This window comes from Macaca nemestrina, chromosome 2, assembly GCF_043159975.1.
Source record: "Macaca nemestrina isolate mMacNem1 chromosome 2, mMacNem.hap1, whole genome shotgun sequence".
Taxonomy (NCBI): domain Eukaryota; kingdom Metazoa; phylum Chordata; class Mammalia; order Primates; family Cercopithecidae; genus Macaca; species Macaca nemestrina.
In genome coordinates, this window is record NC_092126.1 from 92104959 (window position 1) to 92132299 (window position 27341).

The 27341-nt window shown below is 42.3% G+C and overlaps 1 protein-coding gene and 1 pseudogene across 6 annotated transcripts; both read right to left on the reverse strand.

The window, feature by feature from the left end:
• Nucleotides 1–181: 181 nt before the first annotated feature.
• Nucleotides 182–26684, reverse strand: LOC105489975 (potassium calcium-activated channel subfamily M regulatory beta subunit 3). 6 transcript variants are annotated; one of them, XM_011755156.3, is made up of 4 exons: nt 26126–26684; nt 11302–11488; nt 5375–5573; nt 182–4158 (listed from the first exon to the last, which is right to left on the reverse strand). In XM_011755156.3, the coding sequence occupies exons 1-4, from the start codon at nt 26265–26267 to the stop codon at nt 3769–3771; spliced, it is 918 nt and encodes a 305-aa protein (XP_011753458.2). In that variant the 5' UTR covers nt 26268–26684; the 3' UTR covers nt 182–3768. The 6 variants fall into 6 exon arrangements, with proteins under 6 accessions (XP_011753458.2, XP_011753459.1, XP_011753454.1 ...); XM_011755157.3 differs by having other exon boundaries at nt 182–971; nt 11302–11493; nt 26126–26682; XM_011755152.3 differs by having other exon boundaries at nt 11302–11493; nt 26126–26681.
• On the reverse strand, nt 13202–22210 carry LOC139361924 (leucine-rich repeat flightless-interacting protein 1 pseudogene; annotated as a pseudogene).
• Nucleotides 26685–27341: the final 657 nt, after the last annotated feature.

Consider the following 27341-nt stretch of genomic DNA (forward strand, 5'->3'; position numbering starts at 1 on the left):
GGAGAAAAAAATTAGTCCCTTGTGCATATATAGTAGTTAGATAAATGATTTTTCTACCAACAGTATACTCCACTCCTCATGTAGGTAAGTACAGAAAAGGTTTCAAAATATATTTTGTTAGCCAGTTAAAGTCTATGAATTATCTGCAACCTATTTAATCTGTCACTACAGTAATTTTGTGGTTATGCCAAGAACCGTGTATACTTTTAGCTTTTCTTATTTTTGTCAGTTTTTCTAGGTTAGCAAGGAGGCAGCAAACTTTCATTGTTTCATATTAAAATATAATTAGACTAAACTTAATTCTAGTATGAATTTCCAAAATCGTTATCTATTTATTTCATTTTTATTTAATTTTGTTTTTATTTCACTTTTAAAAGTCCCTTGTTCGATGTAATTTATGTTCCTAAGAGTGGTTGGAGAACTTGGCCTTCATCTGATTTCAAAAGTGTTTTTGGCTATGGAACCCAAGTTTCAAATGAAGTTGATGGTTTCAGTGTGATTCAGTCTTCAGACCTAAGTGGGTTGAATAAAATCTAAAAGAATATACCCTTTTGGAGCATAACACTTTAATACTTTGGGGAATGTGGCACTACCAAAAGAAGACTACTAACATATCAAATGTTCACCTGGAAGAAATTCGAACCACCCTTTTGGCCCCATTAATTGTAGCAAGTTTATTTCTCTATATTTTGTCATTCAATGAATTGAAGTCCTGTGGTATACTGCATTCATTAGAAGAAAAACGTTTTTAATGTCCTTTTAATGATGGCCCAAAAAGCATTTGACACAGCAAGATGCATGTGTTATTATATTGAGAATATAGAATAATAACAGTACCACTAAATTTAAGACCTCTTCCCAGTCTTGCTGTTCCTAGCAAGAAGTGTGGCCTGTGACTGCACTTACTGTTTGTGCTCATCAGAAACTGTCAATGTCTGCTTTTCTTTAACTCTGCAGTCTGTAACATCACGCTGTTTATTAAAAAAAAAGAAAAATTACTTTGACTTGTGTCCAAACAATCCTTAGTGTACTATATAAGCAAAAAACTGTGATAATTCTTTTGCCATTCCTTTTGAAAAGCCAGTGCTGCTAATAATCAAAATTTAGCTGAATTTGAGTTCTTTTCAGTAATGACTAAGAATACTTGATTGAAAAGCTGAAACTATTATACCTTAAAAGCCAATTTATCTGCCCCAGTAAAGTGATGAATATTAAAGAAATGTATGTTTAAATATTTACTTCCTTTAAGCATAATTATATGCTTTTAAGAAATATATGTATATACATATATGTATGAATGTATGTATGTATATGTAATAGGTAAGTGGACTTTTTCCAAGTCCTTTGAAGATCAGAACCTAGAAATGAAGTTAGGCCAGAAGCAAACTGGTTTTGCTTTCAGTTCTCATAAACATTGCAAAAGTTAAGTGTGGGCTTTGACCACTAATGCACATAGGCATTAACAACTTAGTAAAGCAATTAAGCAAATAATTACTTAAATTTTATTTATTTGCCAAATGGTTTAAATAATTTTGAATTGACTTTGTTCTCCAGGGATAATATCTCTCTTTGCTGGAATGAATCAGGTAGCTCCTATCTAAATAGAAAACTGGTAATTGAAACACACACTTTACATTTTAAATTAGCAGTTTTGAATTTTTAGGGAAAAAAAAATCCCAATAATTGCATATTGTTAGGTAGAAGTCAAATTTACAAAGAAATGGAATAGGGATGTGCCCTTAAGAAAAGTATAGACTCTCAATTTGCAGAATGATTTAAAATGTGCATGCATATAAAATGTTCATGTGTACGTATATATTTTATTACAGAGAAGTCTTTGGTATACAAAATAGTTTACCACAACCTTTTAAACAGCAGGTTCTGGGCCTTAAATGCATATCACAGTTAGCCAAGAGAACTGGGGTGGGGGGCAGGGAAAATGAACTGCAGTTCCCTATCCCTAGCCTCTATACCAGCTGTCCAATGAAAAGTACCAAGGCTCACTGAATGTTACAACCCAGCAGATTTTTAAATAAATTATCTAACATTTTGAGTGCCCCTACTAGATGCTAGAAGCTATGCTAAAGTGTTTCACATGCCCTACTTTGCTGCTTCTATAAAATAACTGCGTGAAAGAACAGGTTATCCCCATTTTATAGATGAGAAAAGAGAGGTTTAGACCGGTTAGCTGATTTGCCCAAAGTTGTAATTATGGCCTACAAAGTCAAATAAATCCTAATCTGAGACACATGTTCTTTCCACCACTGCACACTTGAAAGAGGAAAACACCAAGATTATTCATTACTAATCAAGTCAATATTGCTCTATTCAGCTGAATTAGTAATGTGTGTCTTGAAATTGCTAAAAGGCATTAAACTGACTTAGAATCAGTTTTTTTATTACATCTACATATAAAAGTAGCTTCAAATGTCTCATTCTACTGTCCATAATTTAAGATTTTTTAGTATAATAAAATTTTAAAGATACTTGGAGGCACTTTGGAAAATCAGACCAAACTCTCTTTTCCACTCATAGATTCGGCATAACCAATCTGGAAAGCATTTGTTGAGAGCCTTATGACATCATTTAATAACCATGGTTGATTCATCAATTAAAGTACAGACAATTGTTGACTAAACTTGTGGGACTTTGCTATTAGGTTGATGCAAAAGTAATTGCAGTTTTTCTCCATTAAAAGTAACGGCAAAAACTGGAATTACTTTTGCACCAACCTAATACGATGTGGATCATCTGAGATGAATGCTGAAATCCAGTATAGCTTCTTCATATTTCTGGCCCATTTTTCCCACCAGAAAGTGCACAGAGTGAAATGAGCTTATGAAAAGCATAATTAACTAGAAAAATGTTACTGAAAGAAAAATTACATGGTACATGCCAAGGTTAAATACTAGTAACTCTAAACTCAGTGAATTTTCTAGGCAGCAGCTTTCCTCTGCTGTGTAGACTGGTAAAGAACAAACCAAGGCTGGGTGCAGTGGCTCATGCCTGTAATCCCAGCACTTTGGGAGGCTGAGGCGGGCAAATCACCTGAGGTCAGGCAAGACCAGCCTGACCAACATAGTGAAACCCTGTCTATGCTAAAAATACAAAAATTAGCTGGGCGGGTGGCACACGCCTGTAATCCCAGCTACTTGGGAGGCTGAAGCAGGAGAACTGCTGGAACCCAGGAGGCAGAGGTCGCAGTGAGCCCAGATCACATCACTGCACTCCAGGCTGGGCAACAAGAGCAAAATTCCATCTCAAAAAGGAAAAAGAAAAGAAAAAAACTATAATTAATATGTTAGGTCCACGTTTTCTTAAGTTTTCTACCAGATTTTTATCTTTGTATAGTGAACAAACTGTTAAGAACTTTTTTATGAAAAATATTTTAGTGTGACTATATTGCATAGTTAGGCTGATGGTTCAGTGTTCGGTAGGTTAGATACCATCATTGTTTATTTCCATATTGACTGGTTCTAGCTAGCGCTGAAGTTAGGTAAAGAATATCTTGAACTCATTTTGCTACACAGGAAAAAAAAGTGTTTCCTTAGCTCATTTGGAAAGAGATTGGGATTAGAAAAGATAGTGAATTTGTATGTATTTATAGAAATAAATAGAATACAAAATGAGGCTTTTAAATTTTTTTCCCACATGAAAATGATACTTAACTTTAATTATTACCTTTTACATTGTTAGTTTGCAGAGAGGCATAATTAGGTCCTCAGTTGCAGAAATCACAGACATCTGAAGGCCAGCACTTTAATTTGGTCACAGTCTTAAGATTTCTCTGCTCCTTCCTTTGCTCCTCCTCATACTCCACAGTTTGAACTGATGCTGTTCTATATACGGTAATTTTCCACCTACCTCATCTCTGACTACAGTGCTATATTTTTCACACAGTAAGGACAGATGTTGTGTTAATCTCACCATGCCAACAATCAGGGCACCACCTAGCAGAGTCAGTGAAGGCCAAAATAAACAGTGGAAGATAGCCATTTGGTCATACTTTTTTATAAGAATGACATCTTCAGATTGGCTGTCTGGACTGTAGAAGCATGAAAAGGGGGTTCCATTTTTGTGATCGAAGAATTCCTTTATGTTCAGAGCACTGTTGAGCAAATCATTTCTATCTTGGTGGCACTTAGGTGTGTAAAAGCACTAGGAATATGGAGGAGGGAAAAAGATAAAGGCACTGTCACCAATACCAAATACTTAACAGTTTTTATTATGAAATAGCTTCAGGTTGAAGTTATTAGTGGGCAGTTTCAATCTTAGAAGGTGGTAAAATATTACATAGCTCATGGGAAAAGGTTGATTGGAGGGCCACAGTGAAATGGCCATTTCCAGTCATTAAGCAAGGATGTGGAAGGGAATTCTTAGTTTATATGACATTGCAGGAGAGTCAGTGACCAACTTCATAAGGAATATGACTCCTCCCCACATGCAGGTTCTTGGTCTCTTGGACAGTATGAATCCATTTGTCCACTGAACAAAAATGTATTGAGCCTATGAACTTTCAACGCCTAGTAATGTCTCTGTTGTCTCTGTCTTGATCTCCTGTAGCAAAATATTACCCTGAAGAAAAGCACATGGAGGCTTTTGCTCTAGACTCACAGAGAGGGAGCCCCACCTGGACTTTGGTTTCTGAGAGACAGAACCAGTGGAGAAGGGAGCTCTGTCAGCTGGTGACTTTTTTCAAAAAAGCTTGAGGTTTATTACCATATCCATTAGGTACTTGAGGTACTGTGCTAAAGGCCTACAAAATGTTTGAAATGTTAAAAATCATTGCATCCAAAACAGAAAACAAAAGTCATCAGATTGAAATTGATGCTTAAAGACAATAAAGTGTAACACGTCAACTAATCTAACACAACTCAACTTTTTATAGTTAGGTATAAATACAAATTTTAAATCATATGAAAGACTATACTTTCAGGGATCATTTCTATAATTTGTTAAATCATAAGAACCCATTATGTAATTTATTAAAAATGATAATCTTTACATTTATTTGATAAGAAAAATTACTCGCTTGATTCAAGGGAGACTGTGAGTACATTGTAGCATTTTGATATGATGGGGAGTGGAATCTCCAAAAGAAACACTCCCCACAAATGACTACTCATTGGCTTAGCGTATAAATTCCAGACACCAAATTGTGAAATTGGAATAATTTATCTCCTTTCTATATACCCCATTTCTCCACCAAGAAGAAAGCTTCATTTATCCTGATTTGATCACTATAAAAATATTTACTAAAAAAAAAAAAACAGATCTATCCCTAAAGACAGCCCTGGGTTATTTATGTACCCTGCTAGGGACAGTCTGGCAGGGAAGGGTTGCTGTCATAAGAACTCTTTAAACTTTACAATACCTTGGGATTTATCTGGACAGCCTCTTCATTATAATGTAGGAGAGCTTTCTGACCTGAATGGGTGAGGTTCACCAACACCTGAAGACACGGGTACTTCCCCTGACTGCGGCAGTGCACACCACAGGTGAAGGCACAGTCCAGCCAGTGGTCCATGATATCTGTGTGGATGGCAGTGCAGGTCGATTCTTCTCTCTGAGCACTTCAATTTGAAAAAAAATAAATGTTCTTCACTTACTAGAAAATTTCGTTCTACATTTCAGTGTGGTTATGAGCTTATGTACACAATGCCCAAGGCATCTGTGTACAAGGCATTTGTGTATTTTGAGGTGGCACAGGATCCTTACAGCAGGCACCTAATAATCAGGGAGCACAGAAGACAAAGAGTTGGGGTAAAGAGCTGCGAAGTCCCAAGTTCCACCTCACTTCTGATGATCCTACTGGCATATTTCTCACTATAACAATGGTTTTCAAACTTCAGAATCACCTGTGAGTTTGTTAGAATAAAGAATTTGTTAAACTGTGGATTCCAGCGCTTCATTCCAGAGATTCTGGTTTGGTAGGTCTGACTTGAGGCCCAGGAATCTTTATATTCAATAGTATTTAAGATGCAGGTATTTGGAGAAGCACAGTGTAAACAGTGTTAGCATTACCATAATACTGTAACCACCAAGATTCACACTCACTCAGGAATCTCATCATCTCTCATGCTTCATCATCTCAAGATGCACTGGCTTGTCCTGATGAAAATGTGCCTTTGGAAGGAGTCCAACTACGGGGCCGTTGGTCAACATAGCCTATACAATTGCTAGCAACAAGGTACAATTCCACATACCCACTACTTCCAAAGAGGCAAGTGCAAATCACACGTGGAATCTCTCGTAGAATACTTAGAATATTTTTGCTATCAGTTAAGTTCCTTGAGGTCAGGAGCTACGTCCAGTTCATCTGTGTGTTCCTCAAAGCATGAAACAGAATGCCTCTCACTGAGTAGATGTTCAGTAAGTGCTGTACTGAATTATATTTTTTTTTTGGAGGTGGGGACGGAGTTTTGCTCTTGTTGCCCAGGCTGGAATGGCACGATCTCGGCTCACTGCAACCTCCACCTTCTGGTTTCAAGTGATTCTCCTGCCTCAGCCTCCTGAGTAGCTGGGATTACAGGTGTGCACCATCATGCCCAGCTAATTTTTTGTATTTTTAGTAGAGATGGGGTTTCACCACATTGGCCAGGCTGGTCTTGAATTCCTGACCTCGTGATCCTCCCGCCTTGGCCTCCCAAAGTGCTGGGATTACAGGCGTGAGCCACCACTCCTGGCCTGAATTAAATTCTACTTGGAAAAAATTTATTGAGAATTTTCACACGTACTATATATGCAAAACATCCTAGGTGCTATGAGAAATTACAAACAAAATTCCTGCCATGAAGATCTTGTGGTGATGTTGAAAAGAAAGGACATGTGTATATATATGAAATAATTTGAAAATAAGTCCAAGACAAAGTAAACGAGGGGAAGAGGAAATGTTTTGATTTAATGTATGGGGCCGGCTCTTCATATACGCTCACACTCACATGTAGGGGTACCCCTGTATTTACTTACTGCTTCCTTAAACATAATAAGTCAGATTAGCAAGCTCTAAAGTCAGAATGTTTGAAAAGCAGGGCCAGGCACAGTGGCTCATGCCTATAATCCCAGCACTTTGGGAGGCCGAGGTGGGCGGATCACTTGAGGCCAGGAGTTTGAGACTAGCCTGGCCAACATGGCAAAACCGCATCTTCACTGAAAATACAAAAATCAGCTGGGTGTGGTGGCGGGCACCTGTAATCCTAGATACTCGGGAGGCTGAGGCAGGAGAATTGCTTAAACCTGGGAGGCAGAGGTTGCAGTGAGCCAAGATTGTGCCACTGCACTCCAGCCTGGGCAACAGAGCCAGACTCTGTCCTACCCCCTCTCAAAAAAAAAAAAAAAAAAAAAAAAGTAAGAATGTTTTAAAGGCAATATTTAGCTAGGTTCATAATGCACTCTCATTAATCTCTTTGACCAAAATAATCATTCTCCCTTATTAATACAACAAACTTGAGACACGCCATGCCGTTTAACATAACCTCAAGGTCCGGGGTATAAAAATCACTAGATGTGGCCTAAGAAAAAATATTGGGCAAGTGAAAATACAAAAATGGAAAATAAGATTCTTTCATAGATTTAGCACTGGTCTGCTTTTTCACTAAATTAATTTATATACTTATTTTAACTAGGCATCTTGAAATGATAATTTAGAGTTAACTTTTTATCTGTTAGAACTTGAGCTCTCTAAATCTTGACCAAGTACTGAACTGAGTATGATTTGAATTTTCCTTGAAGATTTTAGAAAGCTCCAAAATAGAGTAGGACATGCTGTCCTATGCACAAGGCCCCAGTCAGAGCCTTTCAGGTGGAACCAGGGATGTATTCAGGGCTCAAAAATGAGCATGTTCCTTCAATAGCATCGGGTGTGTATTTGGCTACAGCTGTGACAAAATTCATCATTTGACTGAGAGAGGAGAGGCTGAGGGAGTAGGATAGGTATGAGCTACCCAGGCCTTTTTAACTTAATACCACCCTTTATGGAGCAAACCTACTCTCTGAGATGGCACAAGACGTAAGTTGAGAGAGATTAGAACTCACCACTCTTAGGCACTCACTTAATTTAACCAAATAATTTCCAGGAATGCTTAGAAAAGTGAAACTTAATTATGAGCAACAGTTTGGTACCAGCTTGCAGAAGGTACCCTCAAGCCATCTCCCAAATATGTCACATTTTTAAAAATAATCTGATCTGCCTGTGCACACACATGCACATTTACTCAACATTCCCATACATTCAAACATTCAATCACATTGTATAGACATGTAATGCAGATATATATATATAAAGGATGAGGGGAAAAGGAGTAAATGAAAAAGAGGAAAAAAAGACAGAATGAAGTCAGAAGTGAGGTACAGCCAAGACAGGAGAATTGCTTGAGCCTAGGAGTTTGAGACTAGCCTGGACAACATAGTGAGATCCCATCTCAAAAAAAAAAAAAAGTTTAAAAAACAGTGAGGTACAAACATGTAACCTGCAGACCATAAGATCCCTTGTAGTTATGAGAACTGAGCTACACATTTGCCTCTGGGCTTCCTAGCAGCCAAAGCAATGAAGGAAATACAACCAGATACAAGATTCCTGGTGTCCATTAAATGAAAGTAAGCTGGTTGATCAGGAGCAGCACAACTTCTCCTAGTGCTAATACCAGAGAGAAGGTTCTTCTGGAATTCTTCCAATAGTGGCACTGTATGCTGTAGTAAATGGTGACCTCTATATCTTTCCCCTAACAATGGTAACCTAGGAATGGCAGGAGATGAATCATAAATAACAGAAGTAGACCACTCTCTTCCTTTTTATGACCCCTTTCCCTCACTGAACTCCTAGGCCTTCCTCTTCTACTCCCCCTGGGCCTTCTGTTGCTCTTTGGCTGTCAAAAACAAAAGTGGGGGCTGTTCAAAAATAAAGCACTGTCCAAAAAGCACCCCTTGCCTTCCTTTTACCCTGAACTGACCTGGCCCCAAAGTACCATATGTTGTATGGGCCATCCTACAAAATTAAATAGCTCCTCCCCTTCCCTAATCAGAACCCCTATTCCCCTTATTTCAGCAAACTTCATTTAGGTATTAAGAAGCAAGTCTTATGTCAGAATGACAGGCATATTATTTACTGGCTATGTGAACTTGGGCAAGTTACTTGGCCTTTCTGAGCCTCAGCACTTCTATCATGGGCTGCTGTAGGTTTAAGTAGGATAAAATATAGTATGTACTGAGCATACAGCATATACTTAATAAGTAGCAACTAAAGTTGACCCTTGAACAATTCAGAGTTTAGGGATGCCAACATCACACCCCCAACCCTGCAGTCGAAAATCTGCATGTAACTTTTGACTCCTCAAAAACTTAACTACTGGTCAGGCATAGTGGCTCATGCCTATAATTCCAGCACTTTGGGAGGCGAAGGTGGAAGGATGACTTGAGCCTAGGAGGTCACGACCAGCCTGGGCAACATAGGGGGACCCCATCTCTACAAATACTTTAAAAATTAGCCAAGTGTGGTGGCACACACCTGTGGTCCCAGCTACTTGGGAGGCTGAGGCAGGAGGATCGCCTGAGCCCAGGAGGTCTAGGCTGCAGTGAGCCATGATTGCACCACTGTACTTCAGCCTGGGTGACAGAGTGAGACCGTGCATAAAAAAAAAAAAAAAAAAAAAAAAAAAACCTTAACTACTAATAGCCTACTGTTGACTGGAAGCTTTACCAATAAATAGTTGATTAAGACATATGTTGTGTTTATATGTGTTATATACTGAATTCTTACAATAAAATAAGCTAGAATAGCCAGGCACAGTAGCTCATACCTGTAATCCCACTGACTCAGGAAGCTGAGATGGGAAGATTGCTTGAGCCCAGGAGTTCAAGACTGCAATGAGCTATGATCATACCACTGCACTCCAGCGTGACAGAGCAAGACCCCTTCTCTAAAAAATAAATAAATAAATAAGCTAGAGAAAAGAAAATGTTATTAAGAAAATCATGGCCAGGCATGGTGGCTCACGCCTGTAATCCCAGCACTTTGGGAGGCCGAGGCAGGCAGATCACAAGGTCAGGAGTTCAAGACCAGCCTGGCCAACATGATGAAACCCCATCTCTACTAAAAATACAAAAATTAGTGGGTGTGGTGGCAGGTGCCTGCAGTCCCAGCTACTCAGGAGGCTGAGGCAGGAGAATTGCTTGAACTCAGGAAGGGGAAGTTGCAGTGAGCCAAGATCGTGCCACTGCACTCCAGCCGGGCAACAGAGCAAGACTCTGTCTCAGAAAAAAGAAAAGAAAAGAAAATCATAAGGAAGAACAAGATCATGTCATTTGCGGGAACATGTATGAAATGAAGCTGGAAGCCATTATTCTCAGCAAACTAATGCAGAAACAGAGAACCGAACACTGAATGTTCTCACTTAGTGGGAACTGAATGATAAGAACACATGGACACATAGCGGGGAGCTACACATACTGGGGCCTCTCAGTGGGCAGGGGGAGGGAGAGCATCAGGAAGAATAGCTAACGCATGCTGGGCTTAATACCCAGGTGATGAGTTGATATGTGCTGCAAACCACCATGGCACACGTTTACCTTTATAACAAACCTGCACATTCTGCACATGTTCCCCAGAACTTAAAATAAAAGTTGAAGAAAAAAATCATAAGGAAGAGAAAACATGTTTACTGTTCACTAAATGGAAGTGGATCATCATCCTCTTCATGCTGAGTAGGCTGAGGAGGAGGAGAAAGAGGAGGGATTGGTCTTACTGTCTCGGGGTGGCACGCACAGAAGAAAATTCATTTATAAGTGAATTCTCGAAGTTCAAACCCATGTTGTTCAAGGGTCAACTGTATCACTACATGCACTGAATAAAGAACCTAATTAAAAGAAAACGAAGGAAACGAATATGTATTGAGCAACTACTATGCGCCAGGTAGACACTGTCAAACTCAAAAAATCAGACTCAAAAAACTTTTATTTTGCTTGCATACAAGGTTTAACTCTCTCCTGGAATACTAACATTTTAAGGTGAGGATTTATGACCTAAATGAATAAACTATAATTTGTGGATTACATGTTTGGAGGTATATATAGATTATGAGAACGGAGGAGGCAGTGCAGGGGAATATCTTTGACCTTCTCACCACCTCTTCCGCCACACCCAGCTGCCCCCAGCACTGAGAGAGGAAGAGGAATTGCGTTTTTCTTTTTCTAGACCACGTCAGAGAGTCACAGATTGAGAAACCAAAGCCAGCCTCTCCTCCTTTACCGTTGTGCCTGGATCTTATCTGAATCGGAAACTCTAGATTTCCTTCCTCTGTTTCTTACCTGAGCATAAAAGGCTTTAGAATGGTTGTTCCAAGCAAGAAGAACATTAGGACTGAGAAGCCCATCATGGCAAACCCCAGCAGCACGGCTCGGTCCTCTCCAGCACTGGACGACAGCCTCTTGTGCACATCCAGTGGGTCTCCATCACTGTAGTCTGTCTCTCTCTTCTTCCCTGAGGCAGGAAAGGCTGTCCTTTGGGAAAAGGGAGAAGGAGATACTGCAGTGGGCTCATAAACAAGTGGCAACATTTCCAATCCATGGGGAATGGAGGGATAATCTCATTTGCTGCCCACCTGTGTCTCGTGAGCAGCATGAATGCAACACAGTGAAATCCCAGTTCAGAGCTTGGTGACAAGTCCATCTAAATAAGCTAAAGTGATGTGTAAGCAAGTATTTTTAAATATATTGTGGCAAATAAGACTAAGGAATGTTGCCTCATGCAAGTCTGTAGTGATCTATTTAATCAATGACTAGAGAATGTTGCATGTAAATAAGTGTTATGAACTTTGTTACCTTTCAGGGATATTGCATTTTCCTCCTGAAATTCTTTTTACATTCTCCTTTGAATTCCACATGGAAAGAATGACTCAAAAAGTTCACATCTGGAATTAACAGCATCCTGAACAGGGCTTGACTTGTTCTTTCATATTCACCTGTTGGAAAGGCAGCATATCCACCACCAGGATTTCTGGCCACTGCCCAGTCCACTCAGAATTATGAAGTTGTCATGGCTTCTTTGCTCCACTCACCCTCCTTCTCCTCTCTGGCCACTCACGGTTCTGCATAAGTGTCCCTGCATTTCTTCTCTCCCTCTCCTCCCTGTGCCTGCAAACCCGCTCCAGCAGAGGATGAGATACATTCTCGCAGGGCAGGGTGTCTGGTGAACAGAAGAGCCCAACACAAAGGTCGCAAACCGGTGGGCATGGAGGCATCCGGTCCACAGATGTGCTTTGTTTGGCCTTCTCTGTCGGTTTTGTGTGTGTGTGTGTGTGTGTGTGTGTGTGTGTGTGTGTGTTTGAGATGGAGCCTCGCACTGTTGCCCAGGCTGGGCACGATCTCTGCTCACGGCAACCTCCTCCACCTCCCAGGTTCAAGAAATCCTCCTGCCTCGGCCTCCCAAGGAGCTGGGATTACAGGCTCCCGCCACCACGCCCAGCTAATTGTTGTGTGTTAAGTAGAGACAGGGTTTCACCATGTTGGCCATAATGGCCTCCAACGCCTGACCTCATGATCCACCCACCTCAGCCTCCCAAAGTGTTGGGATTACAGGCGGGAGCCACCGCGCCCAGCCCGGCTTATTATTATTTTTTAATGTGGGATAACTTGTTAAGACCTTAAAAATCATGACATTTCTCATAAAAATGCTGAGTCCTGACTTCGGAAATAATCTCAAGATGCACGTCCCTGCAGATGAACAGCGGGCCCAGCCGAGCAGTGGCTGCCCCTGTGGAAGGTGTGTTCTCTAGTTTGCCACAATCCCTCCACTTCCTATAGTGTCACTGATTTGCCATTCCCTGCTCAGTAGCCACTTGAGTTCCAGAAGTATCTCTATTTTAAGAAGGTTAATGAAATCTTAAGTCAAACAAATGCAGCACTAATGGTAGAAGCACAGGCTCTATCAAGCTTCCTAAAAGTTTTCTACATTTTAAAGCCAAGCACAAACTCCATCAAGGAAATTACTGGGGTTTTTTTCCCCAAAAGCACAGTTTATGCCTATCCCACATCTTTCCCCTTCCCTCTCCCTAGCTCCCTTTTCCCCCAGCAGCATCTTTCGGTTCTAAAGCAAGTAAGAGGAATGTCAGACAGTCCAGAATGTTCCAAGAGCCTATACCGGGAAGCACCAACCTCAGAAGATGGCGGCACTCCATGGTTAATACTTCTTTAGGAGCCGAGGATCTAGTTTAGGAAATTTTAGTTGTCTTTGATATTTTACTCATCCTCTATCATCCTACCAGCAGAGAAGGGGCATGGGAAAAAAATTTAATGAAATTTGAACCTGCACTTTTTTTTTGAGATGGAGTCTCGCTCTGTCCTCCAGGCTGGAGTGCAGTGGCGTGATCTCAGTTCACTGCAACCTCCGTCTCCCGGGTGCCAGCGATTCTCCTGCCTTGGCCTCCCAAGCAGCTGGGATTGCAGGCACGCGCCACCACGTGGAGCTATTTTTTGTATTTTTAGTAGAGACGGGTTTAAACTGTTAGCCAGGATGGTTTCAATCTCCTGACCTCGTGATCCACCCATCTTGGCCTCCCAAACTGTTGGGATTACAGGCGTGAGCCACTGCACCTGGCCACATTTTCTAGTTTATCAATAAATATGACAGATTGATTAAAGAAAGTTTTAGCCCTAAAGCAGAGTTTGGTGGTTTTTGTAGTTTCCAGGACCCAATATCCTGCATTTCCCTTGTGCTCTAAAGCTGGACTTTAGTTGCTCTGTAGCATAAGGTATCCCAGAGATTTATTGTAAGATATCCTTGGAATCCATGGGTAAAGAGGCTTATAATGAGGTTACTATGGGATTTCTAATACATTCTTTAACATACCCAATTATAAATGGTATGTTATAAAAAACTGGCATAACCTGATTCTAATTTAGGAATAAGACAGACCTGTAGTACCCTAGACAAGACTTTTTATTTATAATTTTTCTGCCCACTTTGTTCCAAGGCTTTATGAAAAGTTGACAACCTCATAAGTCACTTGGAAAGAAGTTATTTCATGTGTGGGGAAGGGATAATATAAAATAATCATAAAAAATTAAAACATAGATATGTTTGGCTGGCCGCAGTGGCTCAACGCTTGTAATCCCAGCACTTTGGGAGGACAAGGTGGGCAGATCACCTGAGCTCAGGAGTTTGAGACCAGCCTGACCAAATGGTGAAACCCTGTCTCTACCAAAATTACAAAATTTAGCCAGTCATGGTGGCATGTGTCTGTAATCCCAGCTACTCGGGAGGCTGAGGCAGGAAAATCGCTTGAACCCGGGAGGCCGAGGTTGCAGTGAGCCAAGATCGCGCCACTGCATTCCATCCAGCCTGGGCGACAGAATGAGACTCCATCTCAAAAAAAAAGTAAATAAATAAATTAAAAATTAAAAAAAAAAAAAACCACATAGACATGTTTTTATTATTGTAAAAGTACCAGGCTTCTCTTTCAGTGGTATGGTACACTAGACACCCACTGTAACTACAGACAACTAAAACTTCTGGCCAAAGCTTAAAAAGAATTGGAAATACTCAAAAGACAAAACTATGTGAAAGTAGGAACCCAGAGAGGAAGGTGGACAGAAGTAAAGTTTTAACTTGAGGGCATTTGCGGAACTTGGTGAACTTGAGCTTTTGTTTCACCGTTTTTAGGGTCACGGGGACAGGAGACAATGTCCAAGGTCTATCCGAGGTATGCAGTTTAATATACCATCCAACTAGAGCTGGAACCCCAAAGGACTTAAAAGTCAGTGTCAGGTTGAACTGGAAATAGCCCCTCCCCCTTAACTCCCACTGCACCACTCCATAGGAAATGGCAAGGAAAATGCCTTTCTCAAACCTTAACACTGACTAAGGGAGGAAAACTACAATCTCCCCTGAAATTTTAGATAATCCTCAAGGTGATCCTCAAGGGAATTTACAGCCTGAATTCGTACTACCTGGGTAATACAACAATCTCAAACTAAGAATTTCGTGTAATGTTGTTTAAGTACATGGTGCCCTCTGCAAACTGGCAAATTTAAATACATACGTTCTCTGTAGGCACACACCTTTAACTTAGGCCTTAAAATAATTCTATAGGCCAGGTGCAATGGCTCATGCCTGTAATCCCAGCACTTTTGGAGGCCGAGGTGGGCGAATCATGAGGTCAGGAGATTGAGACCATCCTGGCCCACATGGTGAGAAACCCCATCTCTACTAAAAATACAAAAAATTAGCTGGGTGTGGTGGCATGTGCCTGTAATTCTAGCTGCTGCAGCAGGAGAATCACTTAAACAAGGAGTCGGAGGTTGCAGTGAGCCAAGATCACGCCACTGCACTCCAGCCTAGCAAAAGAGCGAGACTCTGTCTCAAAAACAAACAAAAAAAAAGTATATAAATGTCCAAGGAGTATATCCACTCATTTAAAAATCATAAAACACACAACAGCCAGGCGTGGTGGCTCACGCCTATAATCCCAGCACTTTCAGAGGCTGACGCAGGTGGATCACCTGAGGTCAGGGGTTTGAGATGAGCCTGGCCAACATGGCAAAGCCCTGTCTCTACTAAAAACACAAAAATTAGCCAGGTGTAGTGACGGGCACCTGTAATCCCAGCTACTCGGGAGGCTAAGGTGGGAGAATTACTTGAACCCAGGAGGTGGATGTTGCAGTGAGCTGAGATCGTGCCACTGCACTCCAGCCTGGGCAACAGAGTAAGACTTCATCTCAAAGGAAAAAAAAAAGATATTAATTCTATAAAGTAATAATAATTGTAATTATCCTATTACTATTATGTCTTGTGGGGTTAAAAGAAAAGATAAATACATGACAAGAGGATATAATTTAGAGGGGGTAACAGTGGTAATTTTTCCATGGGGAAAGATAAAGACATTAATTTCATGTTGAAAAGTTCAAATATGCATGCTACATAGAAATATCACCTTTCTCTACTCTTTTAGGTGACACTCCAGAAATTCCAAACTAGTAGAGAGACAAGGGAAGGGGAAGAAATCAATCCAAAAGAAGGCAATAAAGAAGAGGGAAAAACTCATGAAAAAGTCAGGACAAATAGCACAAAATAACATGATAGAATAATGTTATTGCATCAGTATATCAGTAATTACTATAAAACTAAATGGAGTAAATGATCCAGTTAAAAGATAGAGATTAGGGCTGGCTGTGGTGGCTCATGCCTATAGTCCTAACACTTTGGGAAACCAAGGTGGGAGGATCACTTGAACAGAGGATCACTTGAACCCAGGAGTTCGAGACCAGCCTGGGCAACATAGCGAGACCCTGTCTCTACACAATAAAAATTAAAACACCATCCAGTTGTAGCAGCACACTTATAGTCCTAGCTATTCAGGAGGCTGAGCCAGGAGGATTCCTTGAGCCCAGGTGTTTGAGGCTGCAGTAAGCTGTTGAGAGGTGACAATGTGCTAGCAGCCCTCATTCGCTCTCAGCACCTCCTCAGGCCAGGACGTTCACTCTGCCCACGCATGAGGAACCCTTCAGCCTGCCGCTGCACTGTGGGAGCCCCTCTCTGGGCTGGCAGAGGCCCAAGCCAGCTCCCTCTGCTTGTGGGGAGGTGCGGAGGGAGAGGCGTGGGCGGGAACTGGGGCTGCCAAGCACTCCTGGGCCAGCACGAGTTCCAGGTTGGCACAAGTTCCGGGTTGGTGCAGGCTCAGGAGGCCCCGCACTCGTTGCAGCTGGCCAGCGCCACTGGCCACGAGCAGTGAGGGGCTTAGGACCCGGGCCAGCAGCTGTGGAGGGGGCGCCGGGTCCCCCAACACTGCCTGCCTGCTGCGCTCCAATTCTCACCGGGCCTCAACCGCCTCCTGGTGGGGCAGGGTTCAGGACCTGCAGCTCGCCATGCCTGAACCCCCAGGCAGTGGGTTCCAGCACTACCGAGCCTCTCCGAGGGGCGCCACCCCCTGCTCTGTGGTGCCCCATCCCATCCACTGCCCAAGGGCTGAAGAGTGCAGTGGTGTGGGGCAGGACTAGCGGGTGACTCTGCCCATGGTCCTGGCACGGGATCCACTAGGCAAAGTCACCTGGGTGGGTACTTGAAGAACTTTTATGTCTAGCTGGAGGATTGTATATGCACCAATCAGCACTCTGTGTCTAGCTGAAGGTTTATAAACACACCAGTCAGTGCTCTGTGTCTAGCTAATCTAGTGGGGAGGTGGAGAACTTTTGTGTCTAGCTGAAGGATTGTAAATGCACCAATCAGCAATCTGTGTCTAGCTCAAGGTTTGTAAACACACCAATCAGCACTCCATGTCTAGCTCAAGGTTTGTAAATGCACCAATCAGTGCTCTGTGTCTAGCTAATATGTTGGGGACTTGGAGAACTTTTATGTCTAGCTAAAGGATTGTAAATGCACCAATCAGCACTCTGTGTCTAGCTCAGGGATTGTAAATGCACCAATCAACACTCTGTCAAAATGGACCAATCAGCTCTCTATAAAACCGACCAATCAGCTTTCTGTAAAATGGACCAATCAGCAGAATGTGGGTGGGGTCAGATAAGGGAATAAAAGCAGGCCTCCCAAGCCAGCAGTGGCAATCTGCTGGAGTCTCCTTCCATGCTGTGGAAGATTTGTCCTTTTGCTCTTTGCAATAAATGTTACTGCTGCTCACTCTTTGGGTCGGCACTGTGTTTATTAGGTGTAACACCGCAAAGGTCTATAGCTTCACTCCTGAGGCCGGCAAGACCGCGAACCCACTGGGAGGGATGAATAACTCCAGACACACTGCCTTAAGAGCTGTAACACTCACTACGAAGGTCTGCAGCTTCACTCCTAAAGCTAGTGAGACTATGAACCAACAAGAAGGAAGAAACTCTGAACATGGCCGAACATCAGAAAGAGCAAAATCCGGACACACCATCTTTAAGAACTGTAACGCTCACCACGAAGGTCTGCGGCTTCATTTTTGAAGTCAGCAAGACCGAGAACCCACCAATTCCAGACATACTATGATTGTGCTACCGCACTCCAGCCTCGGTGACAGGTGAGACCCTGTCTCCAAAAAAATTTTTTTCAAATATAAAGATTGTCAGACTAGATTTAAATACATATAGGTGGTTCCCCAACTTAAGATGGTTCCACTTGCAATTTTTTTTTTTTTACAATTATAAAATGTTTTTATTTCAATTACATTACACATTTTCCTCAAATTTTATAGAGGTTTTGGTCTTTTTGCATTCAATTCTGTCTTGTAACAGTAATATGAATCCACATAATTTCATAAAATGTCAACAACATTCATAAGGTACATTCCTTTGTGATTTTATATTTTCCAATTATATCTAACTTTACAATTATTTTTTAAATGTGTCTTTATATAGAAAACAGATATTTTCTTCAGGCAGATCAAAACAAGAATTTTCCAATAAGAATATACTGGGAAATAATAAATGAAAATATTTATACCAAAATACCAAAAGTGATTCAGCTCTTCAAAATATCCTACTATAGTCTAGTAGTTTGCACAAGAACAAGTAACCTTTTTTTTACTGCTCTTGTGAATGATGATTAGAAATTCAAACAAAGAGAAGTAATTTTAAGGTTCAAAATCTTTTTTTTTTTTTTTTTTTAGAGACAGGGTCTCACTCTATCTCCCAGGCTAGAGTACAGTGGTGTAATCATAGCTCACTGCAGCCTTGAACTCCTGGCCTCAAGTGATCCTCCCACCTTGGCTTCCCAATGTGCTAGGGTTACAGGCATGAAAACATTGTTTTGTGTGTGTGTGTGTGTGTGTGTGGTTTTTTTTTTTAGAGTTTCGCTCTTGTTGTCCAGGCTACAGTACAATGGCTCGGTCTCAGCTGACTGCAATCTCCGCCTCATAGGTTCAGGCGTGCCTCAGCCTCCGGAGTGGCTGGGATTACAGGCGCCCACCAGCACGCACGGCCAATTTTTTGTATTTTTAGTGGAGACAGGGTTTCACCATGTTGGCCAGGCTGGCCTGAAACTCCTGACCTCAGGTGATCCACCCACCTCGGCCTCCCAATGTGCTGACATTACAGGTGTGAGCCACCATGCCCAGCTAAAAACATTTAAAAAAATGACTGTCCCCGCTCAAATACTGCAGTAGGAAATGTAATTTGACATATATCACTTCCAGAAAAAATCTTCAAATCTTCGTATAAAATGAATTCGATACATCATCAGCATGAAGTTAAAATCTACAAAGTAAATTCAGGTATCATCAACAATGAGATCCAAAAGCATTGGTTCAAGATCAAAGACTTACATGAGGGTGAAGGCAAATAAAGTCCCTCGTGCTTTCAGACGTTTACTTGTTATCCTTAAAATGATTATTGTTCTAAGGTGCAAATCTTATTCAGTGACCTATTTGCTATTTGGCTATCTCCTTTAAATAAAATACCTTACAAGTTATAATGTACATTTTAAAATCACATATGAAAGTACACATATGTGAAAAAGACATTAATTTAAACATCAATTTTATTCATAATACAGAAATCTAAGAATGCTGTTTGGTCATTTCACTTAGATGCTGATATATTTGGTCAAGAATATCCATATTCCTATCAGCCTAAGGCAAATGGTAAATGCTTCTATTTTTATTAAGTGGACTATAAACAGTAGACATTATTGTTTGATACTACTGGAATACTCTCAATTAGAACGCACACTAATAACAAATATGTCTTTCTAATCTGGGTGATAACCTCAATGATTACATGGAAATCTACAAGTAACAGTCTATAACTTAAAGCAGTAGATCACCTGGTAATTGGCATACAGTGCACCTCTGTGAATTTAGAACATTCTACTTACATTGGCAGTGGAGAGAAAAGAGCCCCTCACGCTCAGACTTCCTGTGCACCATGCCTGCCGCCTGCCTCAGCTTAGGAGATGGTACAGTCTTCTTTGCCTTTGCCCTTCTCGTTCCCTCCTCTGGTATCTTCTCTGCTTTCTGGATTGAAGTCCCCCGGCTCTCCTCCTGGTGCCAAGTCATCGTTTTCTAGGCTATTGCTGTCTAAAGCTTTCCTGACGGTCTGACTTGGATGTCCTGACTTCCCACACCTCTCTGTACTTTCTGCTTCACAGGCATCACTAATGTCCTGTGAGGGACTTTCATTTTTGGGCAGCGTGCAGCAATCTGTGTCTTCGCTCTCCAGTTCTACAGGACTGCTTTGAGTGGCACCATCTATTTTGGCATTATCTTTTGCAACACTTTCATCTGATTCTTCACCACCAGCCCTCGGGCCTGATGACTGAACTGTGACATCCTCAAAATCTAATGTGTCTCCATCAGCTAGTACCTCCTCAGCTGCAGCTTTTACATCATCGCCTTCTTGGTCAAGTTTTCCGTCCAACTTAATTTTAGGATTCTCCAGACAATCAACATTTTCACTGCTTTCTGCTGCAATTTTCTATTTTGGATTTTCAGTCACCTCATTTTGGGCTTCCACTGCTGACTTTGTCAGTAGACTTTACCTGCTCTTCCTTAATTTCGTTTAAATCTGTATTCTTTAAGGATTTCTACGGGTACTGGGGATTTTTTTCTTCTTGTTTTTCTTTCTCTTGTCCTTTGTCTTCTGCGATGAGTCCAATGCGTCTCCCTTTTGGTCAGTCTTTTCTTCGTCAGACTCTTTCATATCTAAGGGTTTACTTTGAGTGTCTACTGTACTTGGACCTGTCGCTTCCTGACCATTGCTCTCAGTTCCTGCTGGAGAGCCAGGAACTTCTGTCTTGATTGGTTTCTCATCCCTTAATCCTGTTTCTTTACCCTCTTCTTCGTTGTGATCCCTACCTACTTCTGTACTATGCACTGGAAACTCCTTGGGCTCAGCTACTTCCTGGTTGGTGAATTCTTTATCTAAACTATGCCCTGTGCTTGTCTCTAACTCTGGGGGACCTCTACCGTACATCTGTCATCATGATAAACTGTGTCATCACTATGCTTTAAAGGGCACGAGGCCACTGTGCCTGCCTGCTCTCCAACCTGAGTCACCGTTGACTTTCCCACATTCTCTATGTGGCTCCCACCATCTAAGTCACTCCAACAGTTCGATGGCTCAAGGGGAGTTCTGGTCCCGTCATCTGGTGCACCCATGACCTCATTTGACTCAATCTGTGCTGTGTTTTCAGGGAGAGAAACGCTCTCAAGAATTTGGCTTTGAACCTGTTCCTCATAGGTAGCTCCTGCTAAGGTTCCTAGGAATGGGGCAGTGTCTTCAGAAGATTTCTGGTCCTCGGTATTCTCAGCAGCAGGGAATACCTCTATATCCACACAGTCCTTCACTATGTCCTCTGTGTGTTATTCTTTCTCAGTATTGTTCAAGATTTCTCTTTTCCCCACATTCGCCACGATTTCATTTTTCACCTCCACTTCACTGGCTCTTCCTAGGGTCCCATCCCCTGTCGACTTGAGGGCATTTAACCCTTCTTTCGTCATCTTGGTAGGACCTTGGTATCCAACATTATTGAGAGTGTCGGAAGTCTCTCCATTGGTAGCTATTTCTGAATTTAGGATTATTCCATGTTTCTCGAGCATTTCCTCTCTTTGCTTCAGGGCCTCCTTGACTTCAGCAAACTGAAATTGCAGTATACTGTGGGCATGTTTTTCCCTTTCAAATTCTTTTTCTCTTTGTACTGCTGCCTAGATTCAGTCAGCTGTTCTTCAAGCTCCAGCAACGTATCTTTCAAGGTATCAACCCGGTACATGAAGTTTGTCTTTTCATTGTATAGCTGAGCATTGGAAACCATAGCCTTCTTATATTTCTCTTCAACTTCTGCTAGAGAGTTCTTTATTTCCCTGATGGAGGCCTTAGTGTGGATGGAGATGGAGGTGTCTCCAGCTGCCTCTCTGAGAGGAACTCCCAACCAGAGAGGCCAGCGTGGCTGCAGACAGGCCTGGCGTGTTACCAGACCCCTTCTCAGTAAAATCTTTTTCTGGTCCCTCTTCTACCTCCTTCTGCTGCCGCTCCAGCTCCTTCATGCGGATCTCACGAGCCTCCGCCCCGGCCGCCAGTGTTGCCGCGAGCCGGGCCTCCGCCAGCCTCTGCCCTTCCGGTCTCAAACAGTCGATCTCCTGGCTCTGCGCGGCTGTGGGGCTGGTCATCCTGCTGGGCTCGGCCAGCTCCACCCAGCGGGAAACTCTCGGGGACCTCGCCGGGAGCCCCTCGCGGGCCGGGCCTGGGGGCGCGCGCTCTGTCCGCGGAGGCGGGGCCACTCGCCGCGGAGTGAACGCTCGCGCTTCCGGGGCCAGGGGCCAGTCTGCCGGGGAGCGGCTCGCGAGACTGGGCTCGGGCTTGGAATCGGCCAGCAGGGGCGGGGCGCAGGTGGCCGCGGGCTGAGCCGGCCGGGGGTGGGAGGGCACCGGGGAAGCCGAGCTTGGGCGCCTCCGCCCGCCCCATGACCCGCCCCGCCCCGCCGCCCACTTGCAATTTTTTTACTTTACTGTGGTGTGAAAGCAATAGGCATTCAGTAGAAACTGTACCTCAAATTTTGAATTTGCATTATTTCCTGGACTAGCGATATGCAGTACCCTACTCTCTTGAGATGCTGGGCAGTGGCAGCCAGCCACAGTTCCCAGTCTGCCACACAACTATGAGGGTAAATAGATAATACTCTTAAGTTTTCAACTTCCAGTATTTTCAACTTATGACGGATTTTTCAGGATGTAATCCCACTGTAAATGGAGGACTATATGTATGTTTTTACAAAAGATACATCTAAAACACAGATGCATAAAGGGTGAAATTTATGGGCAAAATGTAACAGAAAGCAAACATGAATGTTAAGAATTAAAAGCTTTACTAGAAATTTAAGTATCAGGGTTTTAACACTGATCAAAGGTTCAATTCACACGGAAGATATAACAATGCTAATTTGTATGTACCTTAATAGCATTGTTTCACTGATCAAACTACAAGAAGAAATAGACAAAATCCACTATCAGATTATGAGGTACTTTTATACACTCCCTCAGTAATTTAGATAGCTCGACCTGAACAAATCAGTAGGATAATAGATTTAAGTAAATCAATTAACAAGTTTTATCTAAATGATAAATATAGAACACTGACTCCTATAGAATATATATTATTCTCAAGCATGTATGGAACATTTATGAGACCTGACTACAAACTTAGCCACAAAGAATTCCTCAACAAATATCAAATGATTCATGAAAGTAATATATTTTTATATGCTCATTGTACGAAACTTGAAAAATCCAAAAACCATAGAGAAGAGAACAAAAACTCACCCACAGTTCTAACACTTAAAGGTAAGTATTGTGCACTTGGTTGCTGGGTTAATCACCTCATGCTCTATATTAGGTTTTTGTTTTCTGGGTTTTTGTTTTGTTTTTTGTGTGGTTTTTTTTTTTTTTTTTTTTTTTTTTTTTTTTTTTTTTTGAGATGGAGTCTCATTCTGTCATCTATGCTGGAGTGCAGTGGCGTGACCTCAGCTCACTACAACCTCTGCTTCCCGCGTTCAATCAATGCTCCTGCCTCAGCCTCCCGAGTAGCTGGGATTGCAGGTGCCTGCTACCACGCCCAGCTAATTATTTTATTTTTAGTAGAAATGGGGTTTCACCATGTTGGCCAGGCTGGTCTCGAAATCTTGACTTCAAGTGATCCACCTGCCTTGGCCTCCCAAAGTGCTGGGATTATAGGCATAATCCACCGCACCCCGCCTATATTATTTTAAACAGAATGAGATCACATTAGATATGATTTGAGATTTTTTTTGTTAATCTTATCTTTTTCACTTAACATAATAAGCACTTTCACATATCATTAACAATTCTTTGTAATCCCATTGGCTACATAATGTTCCATTAATTAGATATGCCATATTTCCTTAACCCTTTCCTTATTATTGAATATTATTAGATTGTTTCCAGTTTTCTCAGACCATAAACAGCCTTGTAATTAACTTTGTTGTATTTACAAGCATCTTTCATTCGAGGACCTCAAAGCACTTAGGTATGATTTAGTTTGCTTTCTAGTCAGAAGATGGATAAAAAGCATATTGATTCCTTTTTCTGCCAGTAATACATGTCCACTTCTAACCAGTGTATTACCTTGAGCTGTTTTATTCATAATCAAGGCAGTATCTACCACTTTCTGTTTCTTCACTGCAGGTAGGACTGACTTTCCCACCCAGCCCAAGTAGGACACACAGCTACAGGCAGCTTCTGGCTTAGCCTGAGGCAAACTCAATTACAAACAGCCTGAACACACTCACCTGGGTGTGATCCCCACAGAAGCCAGCAGCCTCTCCCTCCGGCACTGAAACTTGTGCAAGAAGTATTCCTTAGAAAGATGCTGTGGCTCATCAAAACTTCGCAATTCATCTAACATTCATTTCACTGAAGTATGTGAAATGAATTTCTAAACATGAAGTACATTATATTAGTATTTCCCTGTAATTTGTTTTGGTTACAGAGGAGACCCTTGGTAATTATTTTTACTCTTCTGTTTTTTAATTACAACATTATTTAACAACTTATTTTGAAACAGCATATAAGGTTAAGTCAACATAGTTCATCAAGTTCAGCAAGAGGAAATAGCAAGAATTCAGTTGTGCATTTCAGAAATGAAAATGGGATATACTAGGTTGCTTTGATGACAACACAACTGCCTTTATATCTAGTTAATTGTGTGACGAATGGGACACTAAAACTTATTTGCTTGCATGTTTGTATTTGATCTTTTGCCATACGGTGATTCATTTTAATTGTCTGTTCACAAAAGAATCGGTTCAGGTCTAGCAGAGAAGAACGCCTTTCTTTCCTCTGTAGTCTGTCTGGTCCTTCCTCCCTGAACCCCCATCCTATCCAAACTCCTGTATCTCACTCTCCTTATGCAGTCTCTCAAATACCCCTGAGTGCAGTTAAATGATAATGGAAGTGTGTAACATGATGACCATTACCATCTTTAATGTTTTCCAATTCTCAGCTCCCAACTCCACTAGAGCCAATAATAAATCATGCATATTTCCAGACAGTGAGTGAACCTCGCTGTGAAATGTACCCCTCCCAAAAAGTTTTGCCTGTTTGTTTGAGACAGAGTTTGGCTCTTGTCATCCAGGCTGGAGTGCAATGGCGCGATCTCTGCTCACTGCAACCTCTGCCTCCCAGGTTCAAGCAATTCTCCAGCCTCAGCCTCCTGAGTAGCTGGGATTGCAGGCGCGCCACCACCACGCCCAGTTAATTTTTGTATTTTTAGTAGAGATGGGGTTTCACCATGTTGGCCAGGCTGGTCTCAAACTCCTGACCTCAGGTGATCCACTCACCTCGGCCTCCCAAAGTGCTGGGATTACAGGTGTGAGCCACCGCACCCAGCCCAAAAGATTTTAATATCCCATTTGTCCAACACCCTCAGGCATCACTCTTCTCTCCATTTTGGTTCCCACGTTGACTGCCCCATGCCCCAATCCTGGGGCAGGCAAAAGGGGTGCAGCTCACTAGAGGCTTTCAGCTCCTCTGGTTTGCATTTCACTGGGGAGAAAATGGGTCCTGAAGATAATCTCTTACTTTCCCGTTTAAGGAGAAGAGTAGGGTGGGTAATAACAATAGCTAAAAGGCTAGAGTTTAGAGAGGTGTAGAGCATGTACGTGGTATAACAGTATAGTTTAGAGAGGATGTGGTATACTGTGCTGAGGCACGCAGGAGCTCTTACTATCTGCATTTCACAGATAAGGAGATGAGGCAAACAGAAGTTAAGTGACTTGCCCAATCATATGGCTGATTAAGTGGTGAGCTGGGTTTGAATCCAAGGGCTGTGACTCCAAGGCTTCACCAATGGGACCGAATGCTAGTGTAATTTCTTCATTCCTCATTCAACCAAGATACAATTATTGAGCACCAACTATGGGCTAGGCTATGATCTAGTGCTGGGGAGCCACAGGTGAGTTTCAAAGGTCTCCAGTCTCCAAGAACTGGCAACCTGGAGGACAGAGCCAACAGGAAAGGCTGCAGCCCCGTGATGTGAGTGCTGCTGGGGAAGCCTCCTGGGGACCCTGGGAGGCATGGCAAGTGGGCATCCTCAGAGAACAAGGAAACACTCACTCCCCAAGCTCGAGATGTCCCCTCTTCTTCCAATTGCTTATTCAGCCCGATTCCCACTACCGGCCGAGCTTCTGGAGGTAACTTACCTACCCTGGCGCCTCCGGCTGCCCTGGAGTGTGATTTGCACGGGGATGCTGAAGGGCTGCATGAGGCCAGGGGCCTGAGGAAATGACCTCCTTTCACCTGAGTCATGCCCCTGCGGGCGCGGGAAAGGTGAAGCTTAGGCATCCACGGAAGCCGAGTCCCAGCGGGAGCCCCCAGCCCCCAGCGCGGCTGCAGCCATGAGAAGCCCCGAGCCTCCGGCGCTGCCGCCTGCCGCGCCTTCCTGGAGAGGGGGTAACTCCGGGGAGGCCAGCCGCGTGGTTCTGCAGACTCCTGGCAAGGCGGAGCCGTCAGTTCTAGACGATCAAGAAGGACCTGCGTGGTTTGCTGCAGCCAAAGCTCCTTCTCTCTCTTTAACCTGTGCTTGCCGCCACCTTATCACCTGTGTTTCCGCTTCGGCAGCCGGGAGCATCGCCATAGAGACCTCAACGCTTGTGGAAAGTTCTGAGGCCCAAGGGACACTCTATAATTGGTGAGGGACATACTCAGTTCAAGGTTTATAAGAAGAGGAAATGTTTTGCCCTGGCCGCGTTTCCTTTTCCACGTATTGTCTGTTAGAGTGCAAGCTGAAATAATGGGTTTTCTAGTTAATAGCATGTTCCAATTAAGAGAATTCGCTTTTAAACCATATGTGATTTCCCAATTTTTCACGATACAGGGCCATAAAATAACTCACCATTAAAACTATCTCAAATTTAAAAAAGCTATATCAAATATTATTTTATCTTTCTCTGATGATCTAAAAGACATTTGAGGATCTTTCCGCACTCCCAAATTAGGAACATCAATTACCATTATATTATTGTACCTCACATTGCTACAGGCACCTGTAGATGTGGATGATAGAATGCCAAATAGACCACATTTGCTGTATGTTTTTCAGTCAAGGCGATATTATCTTAACATCTTCCAAGATGGTGTGGGCAAGAATGTAAGCATGATCTCATCTATAAATATCCATGTAAATATAGCTATATAAACTCTTACTTGCAGCCATTTTAATATTGCTTAATAAAAATATATACTTAATACACTTTTCATTTGTATTATTTTTCTATTTCTATCTTATAAAATATTTTTTTGGGTTTTCTTGAGACAGAGTCTCCCTCTGTCATCCAGGCTGGAGTGCAGTGGCTCGGTCTCAGCTTACTGCAACCTCTACCTCCTGGGTTCAAGCTATTCTCCTGCCTCAGCCTCCCG

What these genes read in the sequence shown, in the direction of transcription:
- LOC105489975 (XM_011755156.3), bottom strand. Translation starts at nt 26,267, where the DNA reads ATGCCTAAGCTTCACCTTTCCCGCGCCCGCAGGGGCATGACTCAGGTG. An exon ending in AGCCGGAGGCGCCAGGGTAG is followed by an intron (nt 11,489 to 26,125) that starts GTAAGTTACCTC and finishes CCCAAAGGACAG; the next exon opens with CCTTTCCTGCCTCAGGGAAG. An exon ending in CTAAAGCCTTTTATGCTCAG is followed by an intron (nt 5,574 to 11,301) that starts GTAAGAAACAGA and finishes TTCAAATTGAAG; the next exon opens with TGCTCAGAGAGAAGAATCGA.